At 34.5% G+C, this 27192-nt stretch overlaps 1 protein-coding gene across 1 annotated transcript in view; it reads right to left on the bottom strand.

Moving 5' to 3' along the window:
• Positions 1-27192, bottom strand: part of LOC134255547 (uncharacterized) — a 96190-nt gene that overhangs the window by 39892 nt on the left and 29106 nt on the right. The window contains exon 3 of the mRNA XM_062738074.1: positions 4767-4901. Coding sequence (XP_062594058.1) covers positions 4767-4901 — 135 coding nt within the window. The remainder of the gene's footprint in view (positions 1-4766; positions 4902-27192) is intronic.

Consider the following 27192-nt stretch of genomic DNA (forward strand, 5'->3'; position numbering starts at 1 on the left):
ATTTACACATGTATACACGTATTAGCTGTGACAAGGCCTATCGAAAAAAGTATAGCTTAAGAATTCGTCAATACGGTAGCACACAAATGGCTTTGCTTATCACCAGCGTGTGTCATGGTGTGACGTAAGGTCATTTTAACAAGGTCAAGGTCGCAAACATTCCTTTACTATCTTTTTTAATAGTAAAACATAAATAAGATGACATCTACCCTTAAAAGATTGCTTTAACATTAGAATGTGGCATGACCTTGACCCAAGGTCATTTCTCCCTGTCCGCAGCTCCGACGGAAGACCTACTCATTGCTTTGCAACGAGCTCGGCTCTAGTTTTGTATATTTCTTAGCTTTTACGTTAAGTAGAGATTAAAATAACATAAGTTTTCATAATTTATATTCCTATTTTAAGGAGACTAGTTTATATCTTTCAATCTTTCAATTAATCTTTAAATATCAAACTAGCTGCAACTTAGAATAGCTGGTTATGAATTATCTGCAGAGCTCACAAACTATATAAGGTCAGAAAAGCTACAATTTTCAGAGAGAAATCAATACTTTGGAGTTATAGAAAAGGGGCATAACTCTTATCATGATAGTACATGTTAATGATGGATGAAAATGTGAAAAATGTAATAAAATTGTAGATTTAGACTTTATAAATGTAGACATATAGATTTAAATTACAGTAGGACTTCCATGCCATTTCAATAGTCCTCGCTCACTGACGTCAAACATAAAGGCAGCAGAACGAGATTTACATGCATATTTGGCCTCCTTAGTGTAAGACACAGAGAGATGCACACAAAATTTGCATGCATATTTTTCCTCCTTAGCTCCTGACCTATCGACCTGCCTAATTTACATTCTGTTAGAATCATCAAGAAATCAATTCCTCTAACTTTTAAAGAGTTATCACAGAGAAAAAAAAATTAGAAATTGAAATATTTAGCCCCATCCTAGCAATAGAACCCCTGACCCTGGGGCCATGAATTTCACAATTTTGGTAGAGGACTCAATGCTCATTTCATTCATGCCAACAGTTTGACTGGTTGATGTCCAGGAGTAAAGAAGAAGATTTTTAAAGGTTTTATTAATTTAAGTGGTTTTAGCCCCACCCCTAAGGCATCAGGGGGGTGGGGACCATAAGACTGCAGAGCATTAATTGGCAAGATTGAAAATACGCAGCTTACGTCAATTCTATCTGTTACAATCAAAACAGTCAATGATAGACAATGAAATGGGCGGGTACAATTCGACGCAGGGAAAACATTGGATTGAAATTCTAGTTTGAAAGTCATTTTCAATCTACCTCAGCTATGCTAGAAGGCACATTTTTACCGACTGACCCAGAAGACAAATAATTTCAATTTCGGTATAGTTTGATAAAAATATAATCAGAATTTTCTGTATAGCATTTTAAAGAAATATATGAAGGGACAATATTTGATTTCTGTTTGGTATGATTTATGTATGTGTGCATTGGGGGGGGGAGGCTTAATGATCTTGGAAATAAATAAGAAAGTTGTCAAACATTTTTCATTGAAGACAAAACTAAACAAGAGGCCTGTGGGCCACATCGCTCACCTGAGAAGCTTTGACCATTCTGTTCTTTACCAGATTTGACCCTTGTAATACATACTGTGACCCCACCCTACCCCACTGATCATAATTTAGACAATTTGAAATCTACACTACCCCTGGATGCTTCCACATATGTTTCAGCTTTTCTGGCCCAAAGGTTCTTGAGAAGAAGATTTTTTAATGACCCCACCCTATTTTTGTCTTTTCTTGATTATCTCCCCTTGTGAAGGGACTTGACCCTTCATTTTAACAGTTTTCTGGTTCTTGAGAAGAAGATTTTTAAAGGTTTTTCCTATATATTTCTATGTAAAACTTTGATTCCTTACTGTGGCCCCGCCCAACCCCTGGGGGTCATGATTTGAACAATTTAGAATCTACACTACTACTCGGCCATCCGCGTCAAATTGTACCTGCCCATTTCATTGTCAGTCATTGAATGATTTGATTGTAACAGATAGAAATGACGTAAGCTGCATATTTCCAATCTTGCCAGTTAATGTTCCGCAGTCTTAAAATTCACGATTTTTGTTCCCCTTCACCCATAGATGCTGTATACCACATTGGGTTGAAATTGGTTGAGCCATACTTGCCAACCTCCAGCATGTAAAAAATCTGGTCATGACCAGATTTGGAAAGTAAAAAATCTGGTCATAACGCGTAACGACATTCACGACATATTCACCATGATTAAATTTTATACATATATATACAAAGTATTTGTGTATTGAGTTTTCTTTCATTGAAAACTAGAAAACTGACCAGTCAGCAAGGGCCCCGCCATGGGGTAGAATTAAAAGGGTGCAGCTTACGGAATGATTCATAAGCAACAGCAACTGTATTCTTAAAATTTCAAGATAATTCCTGAACATTAAAAAACCTGAAAATAATATCCTTGTACTTACATTAGGCAGTAAAGAATGACTTAACATTGAATGTATATTTAAACAATTATGAAGCTTGTGTTATATAAAATCCAGCCTTCAATGAATGCAAATATCATGAAGGCTTGACCTTAACTTCAAACAAACAGCAGTTGCAGACAAAGGTTTTCATTAATCTTAAAGACAGATAAAGAAAAGCCTACTAAATTTTCTGCAGCAGGCTAGATAATTAATCCCAAGGGATTAATTGTACCTCTCTCATCATTTTCTTTTAAAGTTACAATAAGAACTTTTTCAGTATTAATGATAGAATGGGGTTTTTATACAACTATCTTAAAAATTAATAATATTCTTGAATTAACATAAGTAACAAAAGTAAATCAAAAAATCTTCTTTAATCTATTTCTTGTTTTTAGAATTCAATGAAATCATAACTATTAAACAAAATAAATTATGAAAATTTATATTCAAATCCACATTTCAGAGTGTTCATAGCATTCCAAATTGACTTAACTTCAAAACAAACTTCATTTGCAGACAGAGGTGGTAATTCATCTCAATGTGACAGATAAAGATAATGCTCTGGATTTTCTTCAGGAGGAAAGCTAATTAATCCCAAGGGACTCATATAGCAGCATTCAGTTTACAATGGGAACATCTTCAGCAGTTATCTCTCTTTGACAATGCATTCTTATATAAAGTTAAGGAATGTACCCCACCACCCCAGCTCCAAACCAGGGGACATAGAGAACCAAACTTAGCATCAAAATATGTATTTCTGCCTACTGAACTACCATACCAAATTTGAACTTGATTGGGCAACCATAAAAAAAGTTGCCCATTCATTCTTATGCATAGTTAAGGAATCTACCCCACCACCCCAGCTCCAAACCAGAAGACATAGAGAACCAAACTTAGCATCAAAATATGTATTTTTGCCTACTGAACTACCATACCAAATTTGAACTTGATTGGGCAACCATAAAAAAAGTTATTAGAAAAAAACAGAAAATTTGTGGACGGAAGAGTGACAGACGGACAGACAGACGGACAGACAGAGTGATTACTATAAGGCACCCGCAAATCCTTGCGGGCCCTAATTAGGTTTTAAAAAATTCATACATAATTTGATTAAATTTACATGTCAAAAAAGAGAATTGAAGGTTTCAGATCAGTATTGACTTGAAGTAAGTGTGCATTTTTTTTTTTTAAAAAAGCCTTTTCAGTTTCTGCTAAATTTGAAAGTTTACCAATTTCAGTTTTGAAGTTATTTTTCCTCTCTCTTAATTAATTAACTACTGCAATATGTATTAAATGTGAAGTTAGGCCTACACTGTCTTCGATCACTTTATTTTATCTAGAATGAAAGTTTTTTTTCCAAGATTCCTTGATATGTACATATCGGTAAATATTGTTTCTTTTTTTTCTTGGTTTAATCAGAGACATGTGTTTGGTTCAATTTTTTTCTGCTGGCCCTGATAATGATCTAGTTCTATCAGAAGCCATTTAAATTGATTTCAAACACTGATTTGTCAAAACAACACCCAGTTAATTGTTTACACCTGCACTGATAATTAATCCATCTGCATTGTTTACGTAGATCTGAGCTTGGGTTGTAACTGGAAGTTAAAAGTGCAACCTAATTTATGAACCAAATCCATAAATCGGGAGATTTTCGGGTTGTTCGACAAAAATCCGGTGAAAAGCATGACCCGCCGGGTCATAAAAAATAATCGGGTTACGGGTTGAAAAATCGGGTGTGACCCGACGAAATCTGGTGAGTTGGCAACTACAGGTTGAGCGGTTTCAGAGAAGACGTTGAAAATGTTCAAATGTTAACGCACGATGGACGACACACGACGACGGATGAAAATGGAAAGCAATAGGTCACCTGAGTGACTCAGGTGACCTAAAAAGGGGCAAGAAAGCAGTGTTATAAAGATTCATTCTTTCCTTTACCCAAGAATGCCTGGTAGTAGTTTAGGTTTGAAATACAGTGGACCCTCATTTATCCAGATGCTTTGGTTCCCAGTCAATTTGTCCGGATATGTGATGCATCCGGATATCTGAACCACCAGTTATACAAGGCAAAATAACACTTAAAAATTTCATTCCGATGAAAAATTGTCCGGATACTGAAGCATCCGGATATCTGGCGTACGGATATCTGAAGGTCTACTGTAGTCTAGTGGTTACAAGGATAGTCTGCAGAGAAATATTGATCAGAAAATCTCATTTGAGCTTTTGGCCCAGAATTCTACTAGCATTATCTTTCCAATTCAAAATTTACAGTAGTTTCATTTCTTACCTGTGTTTATGTATGACTTTTGCCATTCTCCCCGACCAATCACATTTTGTAGCATTGTACTCAGAATTGTATTCAGAGTGAGTTGTGTCCTCTAGATTCAGCACTGTCAGAGGAATGTGCACAAATTCTGGGACACTGAAATTTATTTCATAAAAACGTAAAGTTTAGAAGGTATGACATGCATTAAAAGCCACAGAATTTAAGCAGTCTATGTGGAAGTCACTGGACTGTCAGCTTTTAACAAGGGTCGGTAAAATATCTCTAGACTCAGGACTGTCTGATAAAAATAAGGCAATATACTAATATGAAACATTAATACCCCCAAATCTCACCTTTTTTTTTTCAATTTAAAATTTCCAAATGAACGGTAACATACATTAAGGTAATCAGAGATTACAGAGATCATCTTTAAGGTAAGGTAAAGTGAAACATTAAACTTATTATCTAGAAGTGTACATATCTTTTGATCTAATGGGATTTGCAGTTACTTAATGGGAATTAACTTATCTTAAATCTAGTCATTCATCATGAAAATTCATTCAAATTCAGCATATGAAGAAAGTTTAAGTGTTCCCTTGATGCTTCTTACATGCAAGTGTGGTTCAGATATACCATGTATATTCCAACATGCCAGGTGTGTCATGCTGTGCATAGGGTGTATGCTTTTGAAACAATAACAACAGGCCCACAGGCCTTATAAGTCAACTGAGTATCATGTATCAACTTTCAAACAATTGAATTTGGTTCGTGTTTTAAACCAGAGGTCATGAAATTCACAATTTTGAAAGAGGCACCATTGCTTATAATAATTAAACACTTAGCATGTTTACTCTGGTTACTTTTAATACCTAGAGGTAGATCAGAGTAATAGAGAAAATGCATTCCCACTTCATAACCAGTTGTGCACCCTGGGGTCACATTTTTCAAAATTATTGAAATTTCATCACAAATTTTATTTCATTAAAATTGGTTGATTAATACCAAAGAGCCCAGAGGCCCTGAAATTAACCATTTTGCTAGATGCACCAGTTTGTACTTATAAATATACATACAGCGCTTTGACAAAAATATTCGCGATTTTTCATAATGGCGGATGTAAACATGATGCGTTTCGTTAAAATAAACAATAAATTGTGAAACAAATAACAGATTTACCTAAATTACAGTCCCTGAAACGTTCTACTTTCCCGTTTTTCTGTTTGCTCACCATTCTTTCAGCATTCATTCACCGTTCGTTCAGTGTGCGTTCACCGTTCGCTCTCCGTTCACAGTTTTGCATTCACTGTTCACCGTGCGCTCGCGTTCACTGTTCACAAAACGTTCACCATTCCCTCTTCATTTCGTTTACTTTGCATTCACCATTCACTTATCGTTCAGTCTTCATTGTCATTCGGAACTCCGAAGGGAAAGGACTTAATCTTTTTGATGGTAAGGATTTACTTGTTTTTTAATTAAATAACTAAGATATTGTGTTTGAAGAATGATTATTTCATTGCAAAAAGTATCTACTATATTTAATTTTCTATTATTATAACTTACCTTTTACTTTATCCATGAAATTTCCCTGGAAAATAATACATTAAGTACCTACATATATGTAGAACGGTGCTAAAATATTAAATTTAAATAAGGGCAATGTACAAATGCTTCAAGCACGGCAACATTTTGTTGTAATGTAAAGGACGACAAATCGTTAATGGATGGATAATAATCCAAGTCTTTTACAAGACAAATATACACCAAAAAAAATTATTTCTAACACATATTTAAAACAAAAAATGCACGAAAACATATTAGAACTACATGTAGGTTTGAGAATTACAAACAGTACTGCAGATATTCAGTTAATTAAATATCTTTAGTGCTAATTAAATTGATAGTGTGATTTTAAATTTTAGAAAAGACCAACTGTTTAAAATGTAATACATTAGAATTTTTTCTGCTTTACAATAAATGTTAAGTCTATTATTACAGAGGGAAAATTCCTTCCTTCACCTTAAGAGCCCCCCCCCCCCCCCCCCCCCCCCCCCCCCGTTGCCGTTTCTTTCGAAATCAAATTTTTAGTTAGTATTTTCAGTATATTTTAATTGATATTTAATGTGTATTGTAACACAAGAAAATCAGTCTTGAAATGAACATTAAAACAGTCATTAAACAATAGTATTCCAAAATATACGTGCCGACCATAGTATTATTTTAAATTGGTAGGGAATTTTAACCCCCCAGGGGATCATGATTTGAATGAGCTAGAATCTACAATACCTGAGGATGATTCCATATAAATATCACTAATCATGGCTTTGAAGTACTTGAAAAGAAGATTTTAAAAGATTTCCCTATATATTCTTATGTAAAACTTTGGTTGGCCATTTTGACCCCACCCTACCCCGGGGGTCATGATTTGAAAAAAGTTGAATCTACACTACCTGAGGATGATTCCACTTGAGTTTCATCTTTCCTGGCCCAGTGGTTCTTGAGAAGAAGATCTTTAAAGATTTTTCTACATACTCCTATGTAAAACTTTGATTGGCCATTTTTGCCCCACCCTACCCCCGGGGGTCATGATTTGAACAAACTTGAATCTACACTACCTGAGGATGATTCCACACGAGTTTCATCTTTGCTGGCCCGGTAGTCTTGAGTAGAAGATTTTTGTTTAAAGATTTTTCCTATGTATTCCTATGTAAAACTTTGATCGGCCATTTTGACCCCACCCTACAACCGGGGGTCATGATTTGTAAAAAATTGAATCTATACTACCTGAGGATGATTTCACATGAGTTTCATCTTTCCTGGCCCAGTGGTTCTTGAGAAGAAGATTTTTAAAGATTTTTCCTATATACTCCTATGTAAAACTTTGATTGGCCATTTTGAACCCACCCTACCCCCGGGGGTCATGATTTGAACATTCTTGAATCTACACTACCTACGGATGATTCCACATGAGTTTCATCTTTCCTGGCCCAGTGGTTCTTGAGAAGAAGATTTTTAAAGATTTTTCCTATATATTCCTCTGTAAAACTTTGATCGGCCATTTTGGCCCCACCCTACCCCCAGGGGTCATGATTTGTTCAAATTTGAATCTATACTACCTTAGGATGATTCTACATGAGTTTTATCTTTCCTGGCCCAGTGGTTCTTGAGAAAAAGATTTTTAAAAAATGCCTTTAATTTTTCTCTAATTCATAATTATCTCCCCTTGGAAAAGGGTGTGACCCTTCATTTGAACAAATTTGAATCCCCTTTACCCAAGGATACTTTGTAGCAAGTTTGGTTGAAATTGGCCCAGTTGTTCTTGAGAAGAAGATGAAAATGTGAAAAGTTTACAACAACAACAACGACTACAACAACGACAGAAAAGGGACAAATTTTGATCAGAAAAGTTCACTTGAGCCTTCGGCACAGGTGAGCTAATAATTTGATTGCCTCTTTCTATCATCTTGTTCGAGTATAATCACGACCAGGAAATGTCTACATATACATGCAGATGTGAGCTAAAATAATCATCATAAAAGAATAACAAGAGGACCATGGGCCACATCGCTCACCTGAGCACTGCGGCTAGGAAAAGGTGGAAATTTAATTGGTTTATTATTGAAAAGTTTAAATCCAAAAGTAGTCCCAATCATGGCTTTGCTATTCTTGAGAAAATTTTTTTTAAAGAATTTTCCTATACATGTATATGTAAAACTTTGATTGGCCATTATGAGCCCGCCCTACCCCCGGGGGTCATGATTTCAACAAACTTGAATCTACACTACCTGAGGATGCTTCCACATAAATATGATCAATTATGGCTTTGCTTTTCTTGAGAAGAAGATTTTTTTTAAAGAATTTTCCTAGATATTTTTATGTAAAACTTTGGTCATCCATTGTAGCCCCGCCCTACCCCCCGGGTGTCATGATTTGTACAAACATGAATCTAGACAACCTGAGGATGGTTCCATATAAAAATGATCAATTATGGCTTTGCAATTCTTGAGAAGAAGATTTTTAAAAAAATCCTATATATTTCTATGTAAAACTTTGGTCGGCCATTTTAGCCCCGCCCTACTCCCGGGGGGTCATGATTTGAACAAACTTGAATCTACACTACCTGAGGATGCTTCCATATAAATATGATCAATTATGGCTTTACTATTCTTGAGAAGAAGATTTTTTAAGAATTTTCCTAGATATTTCTATGTAAAACTTTGGTCGGCCATTGTGACCCCGCCCTTACCCCGGGGGTCATAATTTGAACAAACTTGAATCTACACTACCTGAGGATGGTTCCATATAAAAATGATCAATTATGGCTTTGCAATTCTTGAGAAGAAGATTTTTTAAAAAATCCTATATATTTCTATGTAAAACTTTGGTAGGCCAGTGTAGCCCCGCCCTACACCCGGAGGTCATGATTTGAACAAAATTGAATCTACACTATCTGAGGATGCTTCCATATAAATATGATCAATTATAGCTTTACTATTCTTGAGAAGAAAATTTTTAAAGAATTTTCCTAGATATTTCTTTGGTCGGCCATTGTGGCCCCGCCCTATCCCTCGGGGTCATGATTTGAACAAATTTGAATCTACACTACCTGAGGATGTTTCCCCATAAGTTTCATCTTTCCTGGCACAGTGGTTCTTGAGAAGAGGATTTTTAAAACATGCCACCAAATTTTAATTAATTCCCAATTATCTCCCCTTGAATGAGGGCGTGGCCCTTCATGTGAATAAACTTGAATCCCCTTTACCCAAAGATGCTTTGTGGCAAGTTTGGTTGAAATTGGCCCAGCGGTTCTTGAAAAGAAGTCGAAAATGTGAAAAGTTTACAGACAGACAGACGGACTACAGACAAAATGTGATCAGAAAAGCTCACTTGAGCCTTCGGCTCAGGTGAGCTAAAAATGACACATCAATATATCATATTTTGCATTAGAATTTTAAAATACGCATGTATTCATGCAATACATCAACAGACATTTGTAAATTTAAACAAGAGGCCCATGGGCCACATCGCTCACCCGAGCATTGTGGCTAGGAAAAAGTAGTTTGGTTTATTATTAAAATGTTTGAATCTAAAAGTTTGGCCCCGCCCTACCCCCGGGGGTCATGATTTGAACAAATTTAAATCTAAACTACCTGAGGATGCTTCCATATAAATATGAGCAATTATGGCTTTGCTATTCTTGTGAAGAAGATTTTTAAAGAATTTTCCTATATATTTCTATATAAAACTTTGGTTGGCCATTGTGGCCCCGCCCTATCCCCGGGGGTCACGATTTGAACAAATTTGAATCTACACTACCTGGGGATGCTTCCATATAAATATGAGCAATTCTGGCTTTGCTGTTCTTGAGAAGAAGATTTTTAAAGAATTTTCCTATATATTTCTATCTAAAACTTAAGTCGGCCATTGTGGCCCCGCCCTACCCCCGGGGGTCATGATTTTGACAAATTTGAATCTACACTACCTGGGGATGCTTCCATATGAATATGATAAATTATGGCTTTGCTGTTCTTGAGAAGAAGATTTTTAAAGATTTTTCCTATATATACTAGTATCCGTATGTAAAAAAAAAAGATCAATCATTGTGGCTCCGCCCTACCCCCGGGGTCATGATTTGAACAAACTTGAATCTACACTACCTGGGGATGCTTCCATATAAATATGAACAATTATGGCTAAGCTGTTCTTGAGAAGAAGATTTTTAAAGAATTTTCCTATATATATTTCTATATAAAACTTTGGTCGGCCATTGTGGCCCCGCCCTACCCCTGGGAGACATGATTTGAACAAACTTGAATCTACACTACCTGAGGATGTTTCCCCATAAGTTTCAACTTTCCTGGCACAGTGGTTCTTAAGAAAAAGATTTTTAAATCATAGCACCAAATTTTCACTCATTCTCAATTATCTCCCCTTGAATAAGGGCATGGCCCTTTATTTGAACAAACTTGAATCCCCTTCACCCAAGGATGCTTTGTGGCAAGTTTGTTTGAAATTGGCCCAGCGGTTCTTGAGAAGAAGTCAAAAATGTGAAAAGTTTACGGACAGACAGACAGACAGACGGACAGACGGACGCCGGACAAAATATGATCAGAAAAACTCACTTGAGCCTTCGGCAAAATGTGATCAGAAAAGCTCACTTGAGCCTTCGGCTCATGTGAGCTAAAAAGAAATCCATTATTTTATGCAGAATCACCTTGGCACTGAAATACATGTATGGTTGTTTAAACTGGGTACAATGTAATTCATTCATTCTACAAGTAGTAGTTTTATCTTCTAAAGTCCACATTATTTTATTAGTTAAAAGAATAAGCATATTTACTATATAAGTAGATTAATTTTATATTTACACTACACGCGTTCGGTAACAAATACATGTTTTACGGCAATTGAAATTGTGTTATCAAAATATCCGATTTAAAACATACGTATGTGTAGAAAAAAAATTGTTTTTATTATTTATTTAATAATCTATCTATTGTTTATTTATATTTTAGCACCTGAAATTAGAATTATAGAATAATTTCAATGCAAGGAAAAGATGAGACATTCTGAATAAATCGTTCATCTTGCGTTCACCCTTCCTTCACCCTTCACTTTGTGCTCGCGTTCATGCTCCGTTCGCGTTCTATGTTCACTCACCGTTCATCATTCGCACATCGTTCACTCACCGTTTGCTCTGCATTCGTTCACCGTTCAGGTGGGAAAGTAGAACGTTTCAGGGACTGTAATACTTGGTGAGGTGGCCCTTTGACTTGATTACAGCTAATAGTCGATGGGGAATAGATTCATACAAGGATTTGATGTAGTTTTCATCGAAGGAAGTCCAGATGTGTAAAATAGTATCAAACAATTTTTCTGGAGTCTTTATGTTTGGAGTGTTGCGAGTGAATTTTGCAGAGTTCTCTTGATTTTTAGCCATAATTTTTTATAATAATAATGTTCGGTGATTGAGCTGGACATCAAATGGTAGGAATATTATTTTGTTGTTTGTAATCTACAGTAATATGAGCTCTATGGACGGGGGCATTGTCGTCTTGAAAATGATAGGTTTTGTTGAGGAAATGTTGGACAATGACAGGCCAAAGTTGATCTTTTAAAATGGATATGTATTTTACTGCATTAATATTTCCATTGTTAATCAAAGTGTACCAACCCCATGGTAGGTGATGCATCCCCACACCATTACCGAAATCCTTCTCTGCCGAGGGGGCACATGCACTGCGGCAAGTACGATTCTTTAGATGTTCTCCACACATACACTCTATGATTCTCTCCTAAAACTATCTGACTTTCATCAGAAAATATAATTGTGTTCCAATAATTATTATTCACTGTGAGCTTTCTTTTCTCTAAACACCACGCAACACGCCTTTTTCTGTTGATCTCGGAAAGAACCATTTTTTTCCTAACAACTTTTCACTTAAAATCATGATCACGCAAAAATCTTTGGACTGTCCATGGATTAAAAAAGTCATTAGCATCCCTGCTTTCATTAAATTCATTAGTAATGTCCTTTAAAACCAGTCCTCTGTTAGTTTTAGTATGTCTAATAATCAAGTTCTGATCTCGTTTTGACAGCTTCCTTTTCTTTTCAAAGTTCTCACTTCACCAGTTGACAAATATTTTTTCCAAATAGATCTGATGGTTGACTCAGGTTTTTGTAATAAATTCACAATTACTCATGTTTTTTGCCCCTCCTTTTTCATGTCCGCAATTAATTTTTTGACATCATTTCACATTTCTGTAGATTTCCTACCCATCGTAATCCCTGTTTGTTTACATAAAATCCATGACAGCAGATGATAAAAACACTTACATATAATGTCACTTCCGATGTGAAGACAACTCTGTAAAAATTTGGGATGTCAACACAGTATTTAATTAGAGTTATTGCCCATTCCCCGAGCGAAGCGAAGTAAAAATTGCGAATACTTTTGTCATATCATATTACTTAGATCATTGGCATAATATCCAGGAGCAAAGGAAAGATTTTCAAAGAATTCATGCATTTCACTATATAATCATTAGAGCCTTGCCCTAACACCAGCACCCATAACCCAGGGGTCATGAAATTCACAATTTTAGAAGAAGCATCCTTCCTCATCATTACTATGTACATAGTTCATTGGTTTTATACCCAGGTGAAGAGAAAATGATTTTTAAAGAATTTATGCATTTTCACTATATAATTGATAGAGTCCCACCCTAACACCAGAACCCCTGTCCCTGGGCCATGTCCGATTTACAATTTTGGAAGAGGCAGCCTTATTCAATATGATACATGTATTGGTTAGTTTATCAAATACCCAGGAGCAGAGTAGAAGATTTTTAAAGCATCAATTTATTTTCGCTATATAATCAATAGAGCCCGGCCCTAACACCAAAAACCCCCAACCCAGGGGCCATAAAATTCATTATTTTGGAAGAGGCACTCTTGCTCATCATAACTAGAACTGTCCAATAGGGACAAATACCCTCCGCTGGGTTTTTCAGAGTAGGTGCCAATTCACATTTCTAATTTTTCCATTTCTTATAATATTTGTTTAAAAAACATCACCTATGGTGTAAGCATTAATTGTAACAAATAATCATCAACTGGTTGCATTATAGCTAGACAAATGCCCCTCCCCAACAAACACACACATACGCACATATCTTTCATGTGGGACAAAATGCTTTAAAATTTGTCACTTGATTTTTTTCAATTTTTTTAAAAAATATATCAATTTAAATAATAATTTAACGTTTATATGAGTTTAACTACAGTGGACCTTCAGATATATCTAGACGCCAGATATCCAGATGCTTCAGTATCCGGACGACTTTTTATCAGAACAGAATTTTTAAACGTAATGTCTTGTTTAACTGGTAATTCAGATATCTGGACGCTTCACATATCCAGAGAAATAGACTGGGAACTAAAGCGTCTGGATAAATGAGGCTCCATTGTAATTAATCTGAAAAACTTAATCTATACCAAATTAATTTTAGAAATAGAAGGCTGGCCATCAAATGACATAAGCTATTTAAACTGATAAGCAGTTCTTCTGTCTACCAGGGGTAATTCCCAAAGGATACAGATAAGAGCTGCTTGATCAGAGATGCTCTAACAGAAATGATTGAGACAGCTAGCCTTCATACATTGAACTCATTAATTAATCTTTGACTAGATGCATGTCCACTTATTACTGTTAAGGGATGACTTTCCTTTATAGTGCAATCAAAATGCATAATTTTGTCATTCTGAAATTAAATCTGTAAACAAAGATTAAGTATAAATATGTTACAAAGATTTATAATGGGAAAAAATTGTGTAATCTTGATGCATCATTTTGAATAAGGTATCTGCATGATTCTTAGATTTGTAGGGACTATTTACCATATTTACCATATTTTTTTTTTAAATACTTGATATTTATTTGGATTTAATATCAATCTCAAAGTTTCAATCTGAAATTGATATGGAGAATGGGTATGCTGATTCCAATAGCACCCCACACACAGTATAACTAGTTTTAATTATATTATACAATATCAAATTATTTTACAATACAATTTCATATTAGTTTGAATTACTTTTTCTCAGATAAGTTAGGCTAGTCACTGAAACTATTTAAGCCTGATACCTTAGCCCAGTTCCCAAGAGACATAGATAACATCTGCTTGATCAGAGATGTTCTACCAGTTAGCTCCTTACACTAAACTAATTAATTTCTAATTTGACATACAATTTTCTGTTATCAAAATTCTCCTTGACCAGTGCTTGATAATTATACCCTTGGGAGATTTCCAGGTAGATTTTCTCTTATAAAATTACTTTTGTTATGGATTGCTGTAAAGTATATAATGAAAAAAATTATTTTCCTAATTTAACATTTTCTAAATAGGGATACTGTAACACTCTTATATTTTTTGGGATTGTGTAATTCAATAGTAAAAGATTTAGATTAAAGGTCACAGTGACCTTCAAATAGATTGCAACGCACCTTCTACCCAAGATGTCTACATTGGCCAAGTTTGATGACTGTAAGTCTAATAGTTTTCTAGTTATGAGCCCAACAAAATCACAAGATAAAAAAGAAAAAACGTCTGTAAAATGCAGAAAAAATCATCCAATCATGATAATACCGTTTAACAGGTAATTTTTAATGCTGTAGTTTTTACGAATTTCGGTTGAAATAGGATGATTTAACTTTTTACACGTTAATTTTTTATGAATTGAGCATGTCCGTAAAAATTAAAATCATCGAAGGTAAAATTCCAGATCAATGTTTTAGCATTTTGAATGCGTTAACATACAAATACTTGTTTTAAATGTGTCTAGACAACCCAATATAAAAATAAAAACGAAATTGTTCCCGTGATAATGAGTGTCGATTCATTAAATGATGATATGTTTATTCATCTAAATACCTTTATATATCACAAGCCCTGAATTTATTCCTGTTAAAATACACGTCTACACACCATTATTTTTGCGCAGCACGTGACCGTCTTCATTTTATTGGAAAGAAAGAGAGACCATTCAAACCATCATGATTAAGTTGATAGAATTACAGGGGATACGGATTACAGTTTATTAAAAGGTCAAAGTTTTTACTTGAAGCAAATAAAAAAGAAGAAAGGGTCAAAGTCTTGAACAAGAGGCCCAGGGGCCACAGCGCTCACCTGAGCACATCGGGCTTGAATTTACTCCCCCCCCTAAAGGCGTTCATCAATTGAACAAACTAGAATCTACACTACCTGAGGATGATTCCATATAAATATCACTAATCATAGCTTTGAAGTACTTGAAAAGAAGATTTTAAAAGGTTTCCCTATATATCCCTATGTAAAACTTGGGTTGGCCATTTTGGCCCCACCCTAGCCACGGGGGTCATGATTTGAACAAACTTGAATCTACACTACCTGAGGATGATTCCACATGAGTTTCATCTTTCCTGGCCCAGTGGATCTTCAGAAGGATTTTTAAAGATTTTTCCTATATATTCCTATGTAAAACTTGGGTCGGCCATTTTGGCCCCACCCTTGCCATGGGGGTCATGATTTGACAAAAACTTGAATCTACACTACCTGAGGATGATTCCACATGAGTTTCTTCTTTCCTGGCCCAGTGGTTCTGGAGAAGAAGATTTTTAAAGATTTTTCCTATATATTCCTATGTAAAATTTGGGTCGGCAATTTTGGCCCCACCCTTGCCCCGGGGGTCATGATTTGAACAAACTTGAATCTACACTACCTGAGGATGATTCCACTTGAGTTTCATCTTTCCTGGCCCAGTGGTTCTGGAGAAGAAGATTTCTAAAGATTTTTCCTATATATTCCTATGTAAAACTTGGGTTGGCCATTTTGGCCCCACCCTTGCCCTGGGGGTCATGATTTGAACAAACTTGAATCTACACTACCTGAGGATGATTCCACATGAGTTTCATCTTTCCTGGCCCAGTGGTTCTGGAGAAGAAGATTTTTAAAGATTTTTCTTATATATTCCTATATAAAACTTGGGTCAGCCATTTTGGCCCCACCCTTGCCCCAGGGGTCATGATTTGAACAAACTTGAATCTCCACTACCTGAGGATGATTCCACATGAGTTTCATCTTTCCTGTCCTAGTGGTTCTGGAGAAGAAGATTTTAAAAAATTTTTCCTATATATTCCTATGTAAAACTAGGGTCGGTCATTTTGGCCCCACCCTTGCCCCGGGGGTCATGATTTGAACAAACTTGAATCTACACTACCTGAGGATGATTCCACATGAGTTTTGTCTTTCCTGGCCCAGTGGTTCTGGAGAAGAAGATTTTTAAAGATTTTTCCTATATATTCCTATGTAAAACTTGGGTCAGCCATTTTGGCCCCACCCTTGCCCCGGGGGTCATGATTTGAACAAACTTGAATCTACACTACCTGAGGATGTTTCCACATGAGTTTCGTCTTTCCTGGCCCAGTGGTTCTGGAGAAGAAGATTTTAAAAAAATTTTCCTATATATTCCTATGTAAAACTTGGGTCGGCCATTTTGGCCCCATCCTTGCCCCGGGGGTCATGATTTGAACAAACTTGAATCTACACTACCTGAGGATGCTTCCACATGAGTTTCATCTTTCCTGGCCCATCGGTTCTGGAGAAGAAGATTTTTTAAAAATGCCATTAATTTTTAACAAATTTATGATTATCTCCCCTTGGAAAAGGGCGTGGGTGGCCCTTCATTTGAACAAAATTGAATCCCCTTTACCCAAGAATACTTTGTGCCAAGTTTGGTTGAAATCGGCCCAGTGGTTCTTGAGAAGAAGATGAAAATGTGAAAAGTTTACGACAACAACGACAACAACGACAACGACAGACGACGGACAAATTTTGATCAGAAAAGCTCACTTGAGCCTTCGGCTCAGGTGAGCTACAAAGGGATATAATTTGAAGACTTCAGTTTGTAATAACGGTAAATAAGCCATTCTAATGCAATTGTTTTGTAAAACACTCTTTGATTGGCTGATACACTGATGTTTGAAGCAGTAAAACGAGCATTAACGAGCGTGAAAGCTTTTTCATTGTGACGTCATAATAGAGCGACGCAAAACAATGCTCCGTGACGTATTTCATGTAACAAAATTCAACAAAACTAGTGCTAATTGTAACAAAATCCCCAAACGCTCCCCAACTCCCTTTTGGTGCCATATTCCCTGTAAGCTTCATTAAATAAGACAAACTCGATGCATTTAAGACTTTAATAACGTTTACACAGAAGTGTACAAAGTTCATTCAAATTTTGCGTGCGCATGTGAATGCATGTGCGTAATGACCATATCATCTTGTCTACACAATCTATATATTTTTAAATACTAAATATTAAAGCATTTAATCCAAAAGTATTAAAAAGATACGCTCATTCAAGTGTTTTTTGATTTTGCTCATTTCACGTGCACGCACGTGCATACATGAGCATGGTGACCATATTTCGTAGATGTCCGTTACATCTATCTATGTTCTAAATCCCACCCCGTTTGGTTGAAAACCAAGGGAGTTATAGCTGTTTAAAGTTTCAGCCAATCAGATTGCAGCTCACGTACATGCACGTGTATGCATGTGCATGGTGACCATATTTTCTTGTAGTAGTCCAGTATATCTATCTATGTTCCAAATTCCATCCTGTTTGGTTGAAAATCAAGGGAGTTATAGCTATTTAAAGTTTAAGCCAATCAGATTGCAGCGCACGTGCATGCACGTGTTTCATGATAATTGTTATATATCTTGTTGTAGGATATCCTTATGCATGGCTATTTTCAAAATTTCAAAGGATTTCGTCAAAAAATAAGAAAGATATTGAGTTTCAGCCAATCAGAGCAAAGCGCACGTGCATGCGCATGAGATCTTGCTATTTTGACCATGTCATATTGTCTATGCTTCTAATATATCCTTACATTATAAGTTTCAAAGCATTTCATCAAAAATTTAAAAAGTTACGCCTATATCAATTAAATCGGTCATTTCATATGTTGCACGTGCACGCTCTTGCAAGCACGTGCGCGCAAAATGACCTTCGTTCCGCAAATCTACATAACATGTCTACTGACCCTAAAAACATTTCACCTTAGTCGGATGTATAGTTTACGAGATCATTCCCGGACAAAAAAGTACCCAGGAAGAAGAAGAAGAAGAAGAAGAAGAAAAATAACTAGTGCTAATTGTAACGGAGACCGTTACAGATGTTCCCCAAACTCTCCCCAACTCCCTTTTGGTGCCATATTCCCTGTAAGCTTCATTAAAAAAGACAAACTGTGTGCATTTGCAAGATGATCATACCTTCTTGTAGGAGTCCCTAATATCTATCTATGTTCTAAATCCCATCCTGTTTGGATGAAAACCAAGGGAGTTATAGCCATTTAAAGTTTCAGCCAATCAGATTGCAGCACACGTGCAATCGCGTGATTTCATGAAAATTTTTCAATGCCATATTGTAGGATATCCTAATGCATGACTATGTTTTAAATTTCAAACCATTTCGTCAAAGAACAAAGGAGATATAGCCATTTAAAGTTTCAGCCAATCAGATTGCAGCACACGTGCAATCGCGTGATTTCATGAATTTTTTTTCTGCCATATTGTAGGATATCCTAATGCATGACTATGCTTTAAATTTCAAACCATTTCTTCAAAAAACAAAGGAGATATAGCCATTTAAAGTTTCAGCCAATCAGATTGCAGCGCACGTGCAATCGCGTGATTTTACGAAAATTTCTCTATATCATATTGTAGGATATTCTAATGCATGACTTTGTTTTAAATTTCAAAGCTTTTCGTCAAAAAACAAAGGAGATATAGCCATTTCAAGTTTCAGCCAATCAGATTGCAGCACACGTGCATGCACGTGTTTTCTTGATAATTTCTATACATCATGTTGTAGGATATCCTAATGCATGGCTATGTTCAAAATTTCATAGGATTTCGTCAAAAAACAAGAAAGATATTGAGACTTTAGTGTCAGCCAATCAGATTGCAGCGCACGTGCATGCGCGTGAGATCTTGCTATTTTGACCATGTCATCTTGTCTATGTAACTAATATATCCTTACATTATGAGTTTCAAAGCATTTCATCAAAAATTAAAAAAAGTTACGCCTATATCAATTAAATCGGTCATTTCACTGTTGCACGTGCGCGCTCTTGCAAGCACGTGCGCGCAAAATGACCTTTGTTCGGCAAATCTACATAACATGTCTACTGACCCTAAAAACATTTTACCTTAGTCGGATGTGTAGTTTACAAGATCACTCGCGGACAAAATTTTCCCAGGAAAAATAATAATAATAATAAGAAACAGAGTAAAAACAATATGTTCCCCAACTTCGTTTGGGGAACATAATAATAATAAGAAACAGAGTAAAAACAATATGTTCCCCAACTTCGTTTGGGGAACATAATAAGACGTAAACAACAGACAAAATGCATGGATTGCATTAGAATGGGAATAACTATCTTCTAATTTGGTATTTGCGACCGTTAATGCTGATTTAACGGTCGCAAACTGAGTTTTACCGGCGACGAAATTATGCATCCCCTAATCTTGAGTAACCAGGTAATTGACAATGTATAATTTGTGAGTTAATTAAGATTTACTTGTTTGATCTTAATTGATGATCAGTACCAAGTTCCCAAAAATGCCAACGGTTGTCAGTACTAATTCTATAGCCTCCGGGTACTTAGCTCAATGGAAGTGATAACACTGAAATACCTCATAAAATGATGTTGAAAATTTAGGCGAAGCATTTTTTACTTCTGTGAAATTTTACGCGTTTAAATTTTACAGATTTATAAAACTCGTATAAATTAGTAAAAATTAGCAGCACATAAAAAATACCCGTTATACAGTAATACCAGGTACATACCTTCATATGGTGAATAATAAGTGTACAAATTTTCAGAAAAATCCTTCCATTAGTTTCTGAGAAACGGTCCGAACAAAATCTTGTCTACAGACAGACGGACAGACAGACAGACAAGCTGATTCCAATATACCCCCCCCAAACTTCATTTTTTTTGGGGGGGGACTATATACTTAGTTAGTTTGTTTAATACCCAGGTGCAAAGAAGAAGATTTTTAAAGAATTAATGTATTTTCACTATATGAACAAAAGAACCCCCCCTTTACACCAAAATCCCCCACAATACCCTGGGGGTTATGATTTGAACAAACTTAAATCTACACTACCCAAGGATGCTTCCAACTGAGTTTCATCTTCTCTGGTCCTTAGGCTCTTTAAAAGAAGATTTTTAAAGATTTTCCTATATATTCCTATGTTAAACTTTGATCCCCCATTGTGGCCCCACCCTACCCTTGGGGGTCATGATTTCAACAAACTTGAATTTACAATAACTGAAGATGCTTCCATATAAATATGAACAATCATGTTCTTGAGAAGAATATTTTTAAAGATTTTTATGCCCCCATAAACGAAGTTTCGGGGGTATATAGTTTTTGTCATGTCAGTCTGTCTGTCTCTCTGTCTGTCTGTTTGTCCACAAAAAAACTTTAACCTTGCCCACAACTTTTGCTTTAGACTCCCCTGCGAGGTGAAATTAATAATTTCAGGAACTTTTATAAATTGTTCATGAACATTCATGATGTGTTCATGAATGGTTCATGACTGGTTCATAAAAATGGTTCATGAATTTTATTCATGAATATATTCATAAGATGTAGTTCATGAACAAATGATTAATATTTATGAATATTGGTAATTTTCATTTTAAATACATAAAAAATGTAGAGTTCAAAGTATTATGAATGTTTATGAATTTTCATGAGGACTAAAACAATTGACAAAAATGATTGACAGAAAACACTCATTACTCTCAAAATACAACTTTTGCATGCAGATGCAATTGTTGAACAATTAACCCTTTGTGTGCTGACTTGTTTTACGTGCACTGTAACCTCAGGACTGAGTTGTTTTGTAATATCAACAAAATTATCACAATGGTGTACTAAAATGCAAATATCTCAAATTGTTGACAACCAATTTGCTTGAAATTTGGCAAATATATAGCAAATGTTGCGTTTTTTAATCTTTACTGTTTTTTTAAAAAAAATCTAATATTTTATGTTGCCATGGAAACCAAATTTTCAAAAAATTTATCTTAAAATGACTTTTTAGCATTTTAACTATATTTTTCAGAGAAAATATTGCACTTTGATGAAAAAAATATATCAATTGCTTTAAAAATTCAATTTTAGTTTAATATTATGTAAAAAAAATTAATTTAAACAATAACTCTATGATAAAGTCGATGTTATATATAACCGTTATGTTGTGAAAAGTCATTGTATACTTATCTGAGTAAGCATGGTAAGGGATATATTCATGTAGGTTTAAGTAAATTCTGATTTAAGTTAATGGATTTTTTTTCAGATTTTAACTAAAAAGAGTATAAATTGAAGATTCAATTAGCCTGTAAATATAAAACCAGTGATTATTTTAAGAAATATTGGCAATCATATAAGAAAGTATGATCCTCAAAGAATATGCAGTTTTCAAGGTTGGGAAATCTTGGAGCAAATTGGCAGAACAATGAACTAATTGCTGTTACTAGTATTCATTTTCAAATTAAAGCAGTCAATATGTTACATAAATTTGAAAAAAAAATAAAATAACATTTACACTAAGTTATAGAGGTCTTATTTTCTAATGACTGGTATCTAACAGCCCTAAATATACTCTAGTAATTCTCAAATCTTTTTTTTATTTTGCTTTTATTGAAGAAAATGCATTTCTCCATGTTATTTGTAAAGTTTACATATTCATCAACTTTCCTCCCACAGTACTTCTCACTCTGTAAGAAATGTGGTATTTGTTCTAGAAGTTTTATTCCTGGCTGGCAACAATAATTGCCAGCAGGAAAACTAGTATTTTAAATTTCAGAAATTTAAGCACCTTTAACAGTCATTTAAATGTTTTCAAAAATGACTTCGTTCAATATTAATGTGGTCACTTGTGAATAACAGTTTTGATTTTTTTTCAATTGATTTTAGTTAATGATGGTTGACAGATATGTACCATAATATCAATCAATATATTATGAAATACTTTTAAGTTTATGCAAGTCTAATGGTATGGGTCATGGATATAGGCCAAGTAAGCTCAGTCAGTAGAGCATCTGATTGGTGATGCAGGGGCCCCTTCTTAGATTCACGGTCCAGCCATGTATTTTCTCCTTCCTTGTTACATATTTGATGCTATTGACCCCTCTGGATTTTCAAGTGAAAGTCCTGTCAGGGGCTAATAAGAATTTGGGTTGTGTCTGCAAGGATAAAGATAACTTTAAGGAGGGATATGTAATGGTTTTGCTATGTGTATCAACCTGGGTAGCTCATTAGGTAGAGCACCTAACTAGTGCAGCAGAGTTCCTGAGTTCAATTCCTGGTCCAACCATAGTTACCAATGTACATTTTCTCCTTTCCTATTACACAAGTTTTAAATGTGCCTGAATTTTTACTTCAACATAAAATATTATTCCTAATACTGTATACAGGGAAATTTTAGCCCCCGTTTTATTTTTGCCCCTTTCACCCTCTCCTTGATTGGGCGAATTCAAATTACACCTCATAATTTATTAAACAGATCTATGACTGGGGGAATTTAAAACAGGGCAAAATTGTTCACAAGCTCAAAAGGGTGAAAATAACATGGGGCAAAAATAAACCTGTATACAGTAATGAAATTTATATTTTATTTCCACTATGGGATTTCTTTGTATTCTTAGTAACTACATGTATTCATATTTCATATTTAAAAATAAACATATATTTGGAGACCAAAATGTAATCTTTGTTGATAAGCCCTTACAGAAATTTCTGATAAGTGACTTATAAGTGATTTATTCTTTTACTTATAAGTTGTTTATTCTGGACTTACACTTCACTGATACATTTAACTTATAAGTGACTAATATGTTACTCATTAGGATTTTATATGCAAATGAGCTGCTTGACCTATAAGTGACTTATAAGCCAGTATTAGCCACTTATGCTTTATGCAAGTATAGTCACTTATAAGTGACTATAAGTGACTTATAAGTCAAGCATTGACCCTTCATACTTTATCAAGTATAAGTCATCTATAAGCCACTTATAAGTGAAGTACAACACTACCTGTAAGATCTTAATTTATAGAACAGAACTTCCAACCATGCAGGGGTTGCATGATATGTTCAAAGCTATTTTTTACATATACACATGTATCTGCACTTTAGATGAAATAATCAAGTAAGAATTTTATGGAAAAAAATCACTTTCATATGACATTTCTTTGATGATGCAAACTTAACATATTAATTCAGTTTATACAAACAAAAATGTTGAACAAAAAGGCAACAAGATTTAATGACCTTGAGGCTTCTTCAAATTTATGAAATCTGAAAGCAACTAAGTCAATTGATTCAAAATTTCAGGCAAAGGAAGTTAAATAAAATAGAGAGATGATGTAAATAGAACCTACTTGTACCTGATGTGAGGGCATACTCAAAATAAATCTAAAATCTCCAACATCCTTTCACAGACACAAACTTGGTTTCAAATTCTTGTTGCTGATCTCTGCAGAGACAAACTTTCTGATTGGTTACCTTGAATACCCATAATGCTCCTTGAGAGAAGTCTAGTATAGGGTAAAAATTCTAAGTCCACACTTATACTTCACTCATACCATACTGATCTTCACTTATAAGTGAGGTATAAGTGAAATATTCACTGATATGTAGCTCATCTTTGCTTATAAGTGAAGTATACGAAATCCGTTCCTCACTTATACTTATACTTTGACTTATAGTACACTTATAAGTAATTTTCAAAATTTATAAGTGACTTATAAGTTGCTAATAAGTGAACTATAAAACACTTATAAGTTTCTGTTAGTTTTTTCTGTAAGGGAGTAATTGTACAGATATTTGCATTTTTGAAAAAAAAATTGACCATCATTAAAAAAAAAATTCTCACAGTAAATCTAAGCCTTTTTTCTGTATTCATTCAGGCATATATTTATTTAGCTGGGTATCCAAATTGACTTCGCTATCTCCGTAAATTTGCAATATTCGTGTTCGTACTAAAGGAGTTTTGCTGTATTACCCAGTCTTTATTGTTATTTATTGAACAGATGTACATGCAAGTCCATACAACATGTACAATTTACAAATTACTCATTCTAAAGACTCTGAACTCTTTCTTATGCCTACAAAAATGACAATTCATCTTAATTTTAAACTGTAGAAATACCATTTATTTAACCAGTGAATTTTATAATTTTGTGTGTGCATGTATAGGTTGGGGCAGTCTCACTGTTTTTGGTTTTCAATAAAATAAAAATAAAAAGTGGAGGAAATGTGCAATTTAATCCACATGCTTTATTCTGGCAAAAGTCTATTTTAAAGAAAAAGAAAATGTCTCCCTGATACATGTTCTTAAACTTAGTTTTAAAAAAAAATCTGATACATATAGTACCAATTATTTTCACTTACTAATTAGGTCCCATGCAGACTAGAGTATGTAAATGCCTTGAAGAAATCTAACTCTAAGATACCAAAGATCCCGTAACATATTTTGGTTTTGAAATTATTAAGAGTCTATATAATCCTCATCAAGGAAATAAAAATGGTATTTTATTACTTACTGAAATAAAACAAATACCACAGTTTACACAAATGACAGTCATTTCAGGGAAAATCAGCACTTCAAAATTTTTTCATCACTTTTACTATTTTCATGTATATGCACATGATCAAATGCATCAATGCATCTTTTCTGATAACTAGCTTACATTTGAAGACACTATATAGAAAAAATCAAGTTTATGCTAAAAATTTTACAATATATCATATACTGTTATAAAAAATATTTGAAAGTTTTCCCAAATAGATGGAACATCAAGCAGCTTTAAACCAGAATTTTTAGGTGTAATTAGGGACACTTAATTGACTCAATGATTGTCAATTATAAAATTCATATTGTGTATATTTCGAATACCTGTATCATGAATTAATTTTGCTTGATCACAAAAATGTGTTGATGGATATATATATTCTCTATATATCTCTTTTGCACTCACTTATTAATGCAATAACTCATTGGAAAATTTCCTACAATGTTCAAGGTCCTCCACATTTATTACTTTTATTAGGTGGAACCTTTTTTATCTTTCAACATTTTTGAAATGGGTCTTTAATTAGATTTTAAAAAAAATTGTTTACTTATTTATTTGTTTATTTATTGTTAAAAAACAAATGCTTTTAATTAACAAGATGCTTCAAATTATTTTTTGCAAACCTTTATTTCAAAGCAAAGCTTGATTTACGTATGTAAACGTGCACAGCCACCGAGGAAAAGAAAAACGTCTGTGACTTGCCAGGTTCAATCTCGCGCATTATTGTTTTCATTTAGACGATGTAATGTATATCTACTTATAAAACACCAAATAAACAAATAATAACCACCGTATGTCCAAAATATAAAACTTTGCCGACCATATAAGCTCTTGATATGCTTCAGACTGAAGTTCAGTAGCATGTGCATCCTACTTTCGTTTTAACAGGAAGAACTTCGCAAGGTTAAGGTCAAGTCAAGTTAACCAGGGGCCAGTTTCACAAAGCTGTCTTATGACAAAGATCTGTCTTAAGATCGAAAATTATCTTAAGATTGCACCATAGCTGTTTCACAAAACTGTCATATCTTAGGATAATCTTAAGATCTATTAAAATCTTAAGACAACTAGATACATGTCTTAAGTCTAAAGTGAAGCTGGTGACAGTATATATTTTGGCTAAAAACCTAAGGATATTTTTAAAGATAAACGGTTTTTAGTGATAGAACAATCCTTTGGACTAGAGTAGGACAGACGGAACGATGACCCCCCCCCCCCCCCCTCCGCAAAAAATGATTTGCCAATGAATAAACGATAGAAAATCTAAAATGTACCTAATTTATGTTTTTTCACTTTATTCATTTCAATGCATTTTTTCTTTGCATGTGTCCCCTCCGAACTGAAATTGCATACCCCTCCAAATGCTTCTTAAGGCCATTTATGTACATTTATGTAAAATCTATATATCATAAATAACTTTGTTTAAAATTGTTTAATTTCATTTCCATATCCCGTTAGAATATCACAATAACTATGACCAAGCATTGCTAATTTTAAAAAGCAATTTTTAAAATGACTAAAGTAATTTAATGGTAATCTAACAACCAAACTATATGATAAACGTGATGACTTTAACTTTTCTATCGTCAACTTCCCTTACTTATGCACCAATATACCTTCATCACCTGCATACGGAGTACAATGTATATATTTCTCAGTTGATTCGATAAGCAAGAGCATGCTCTACGTACGAACAAGTTCTAAAAAGAGGTAAATTATTGACAAGCAAGTTGATGAAACAAGAATATCAGCAGTCTCGTTTAAAGTCATCATTTCGTAAGTTCTATGGTCAATACAATGACCTTGTCAGCAAATACAATTTATCATTGAGTCAAATGTTGACTGACGTTTTTCATACCAATTGTTAGTCCATTATTTATACACTGAATTGACGACGGATATTTCCATTATTTCCTAATCATGACAAGGAGCACACGGCGGGTGTGACCGGTCGGCAGGGGATGCTCACTCCTCCATGGCACCTGATCCCACCTCTGATGTTTCTAAGACAAATTTATTAGAATTATTGATATTTAACTATTTTTTGGATTTATTTCTTTATTTTCCTTTATATTAGAGCAAGTTAGTAGATATTAATTACATGCGCGTTTTTTCCCTGTTTCCAAAAATAGCGGACTGACTTTCATCCTAACAAACGCCAAACACCTTCACTTTAAATCACAATTTCACAAATAATTCGCATATTTTAACATCTTAATTATCTATTTTTCAATATGTTGTAGTTGTATAATA

Source organism: Saccostrea cucullata, unplaced genomic scaffold (assembly GCF_032062105.1).
Source record: "Saccostrea cucullata isolate Sc308-1 unplaced genomic scaffold, CSIRO_AGI_Scuc_v1 ctg11686, whole genome shotgun sequence".
Taxonomy (NCBI): Eukaryota; Metazoa; Mollusca; class Bivalvia; order Ostreida; family Ostreidae; genus Saccostrea; species Saccostrea cuccullata.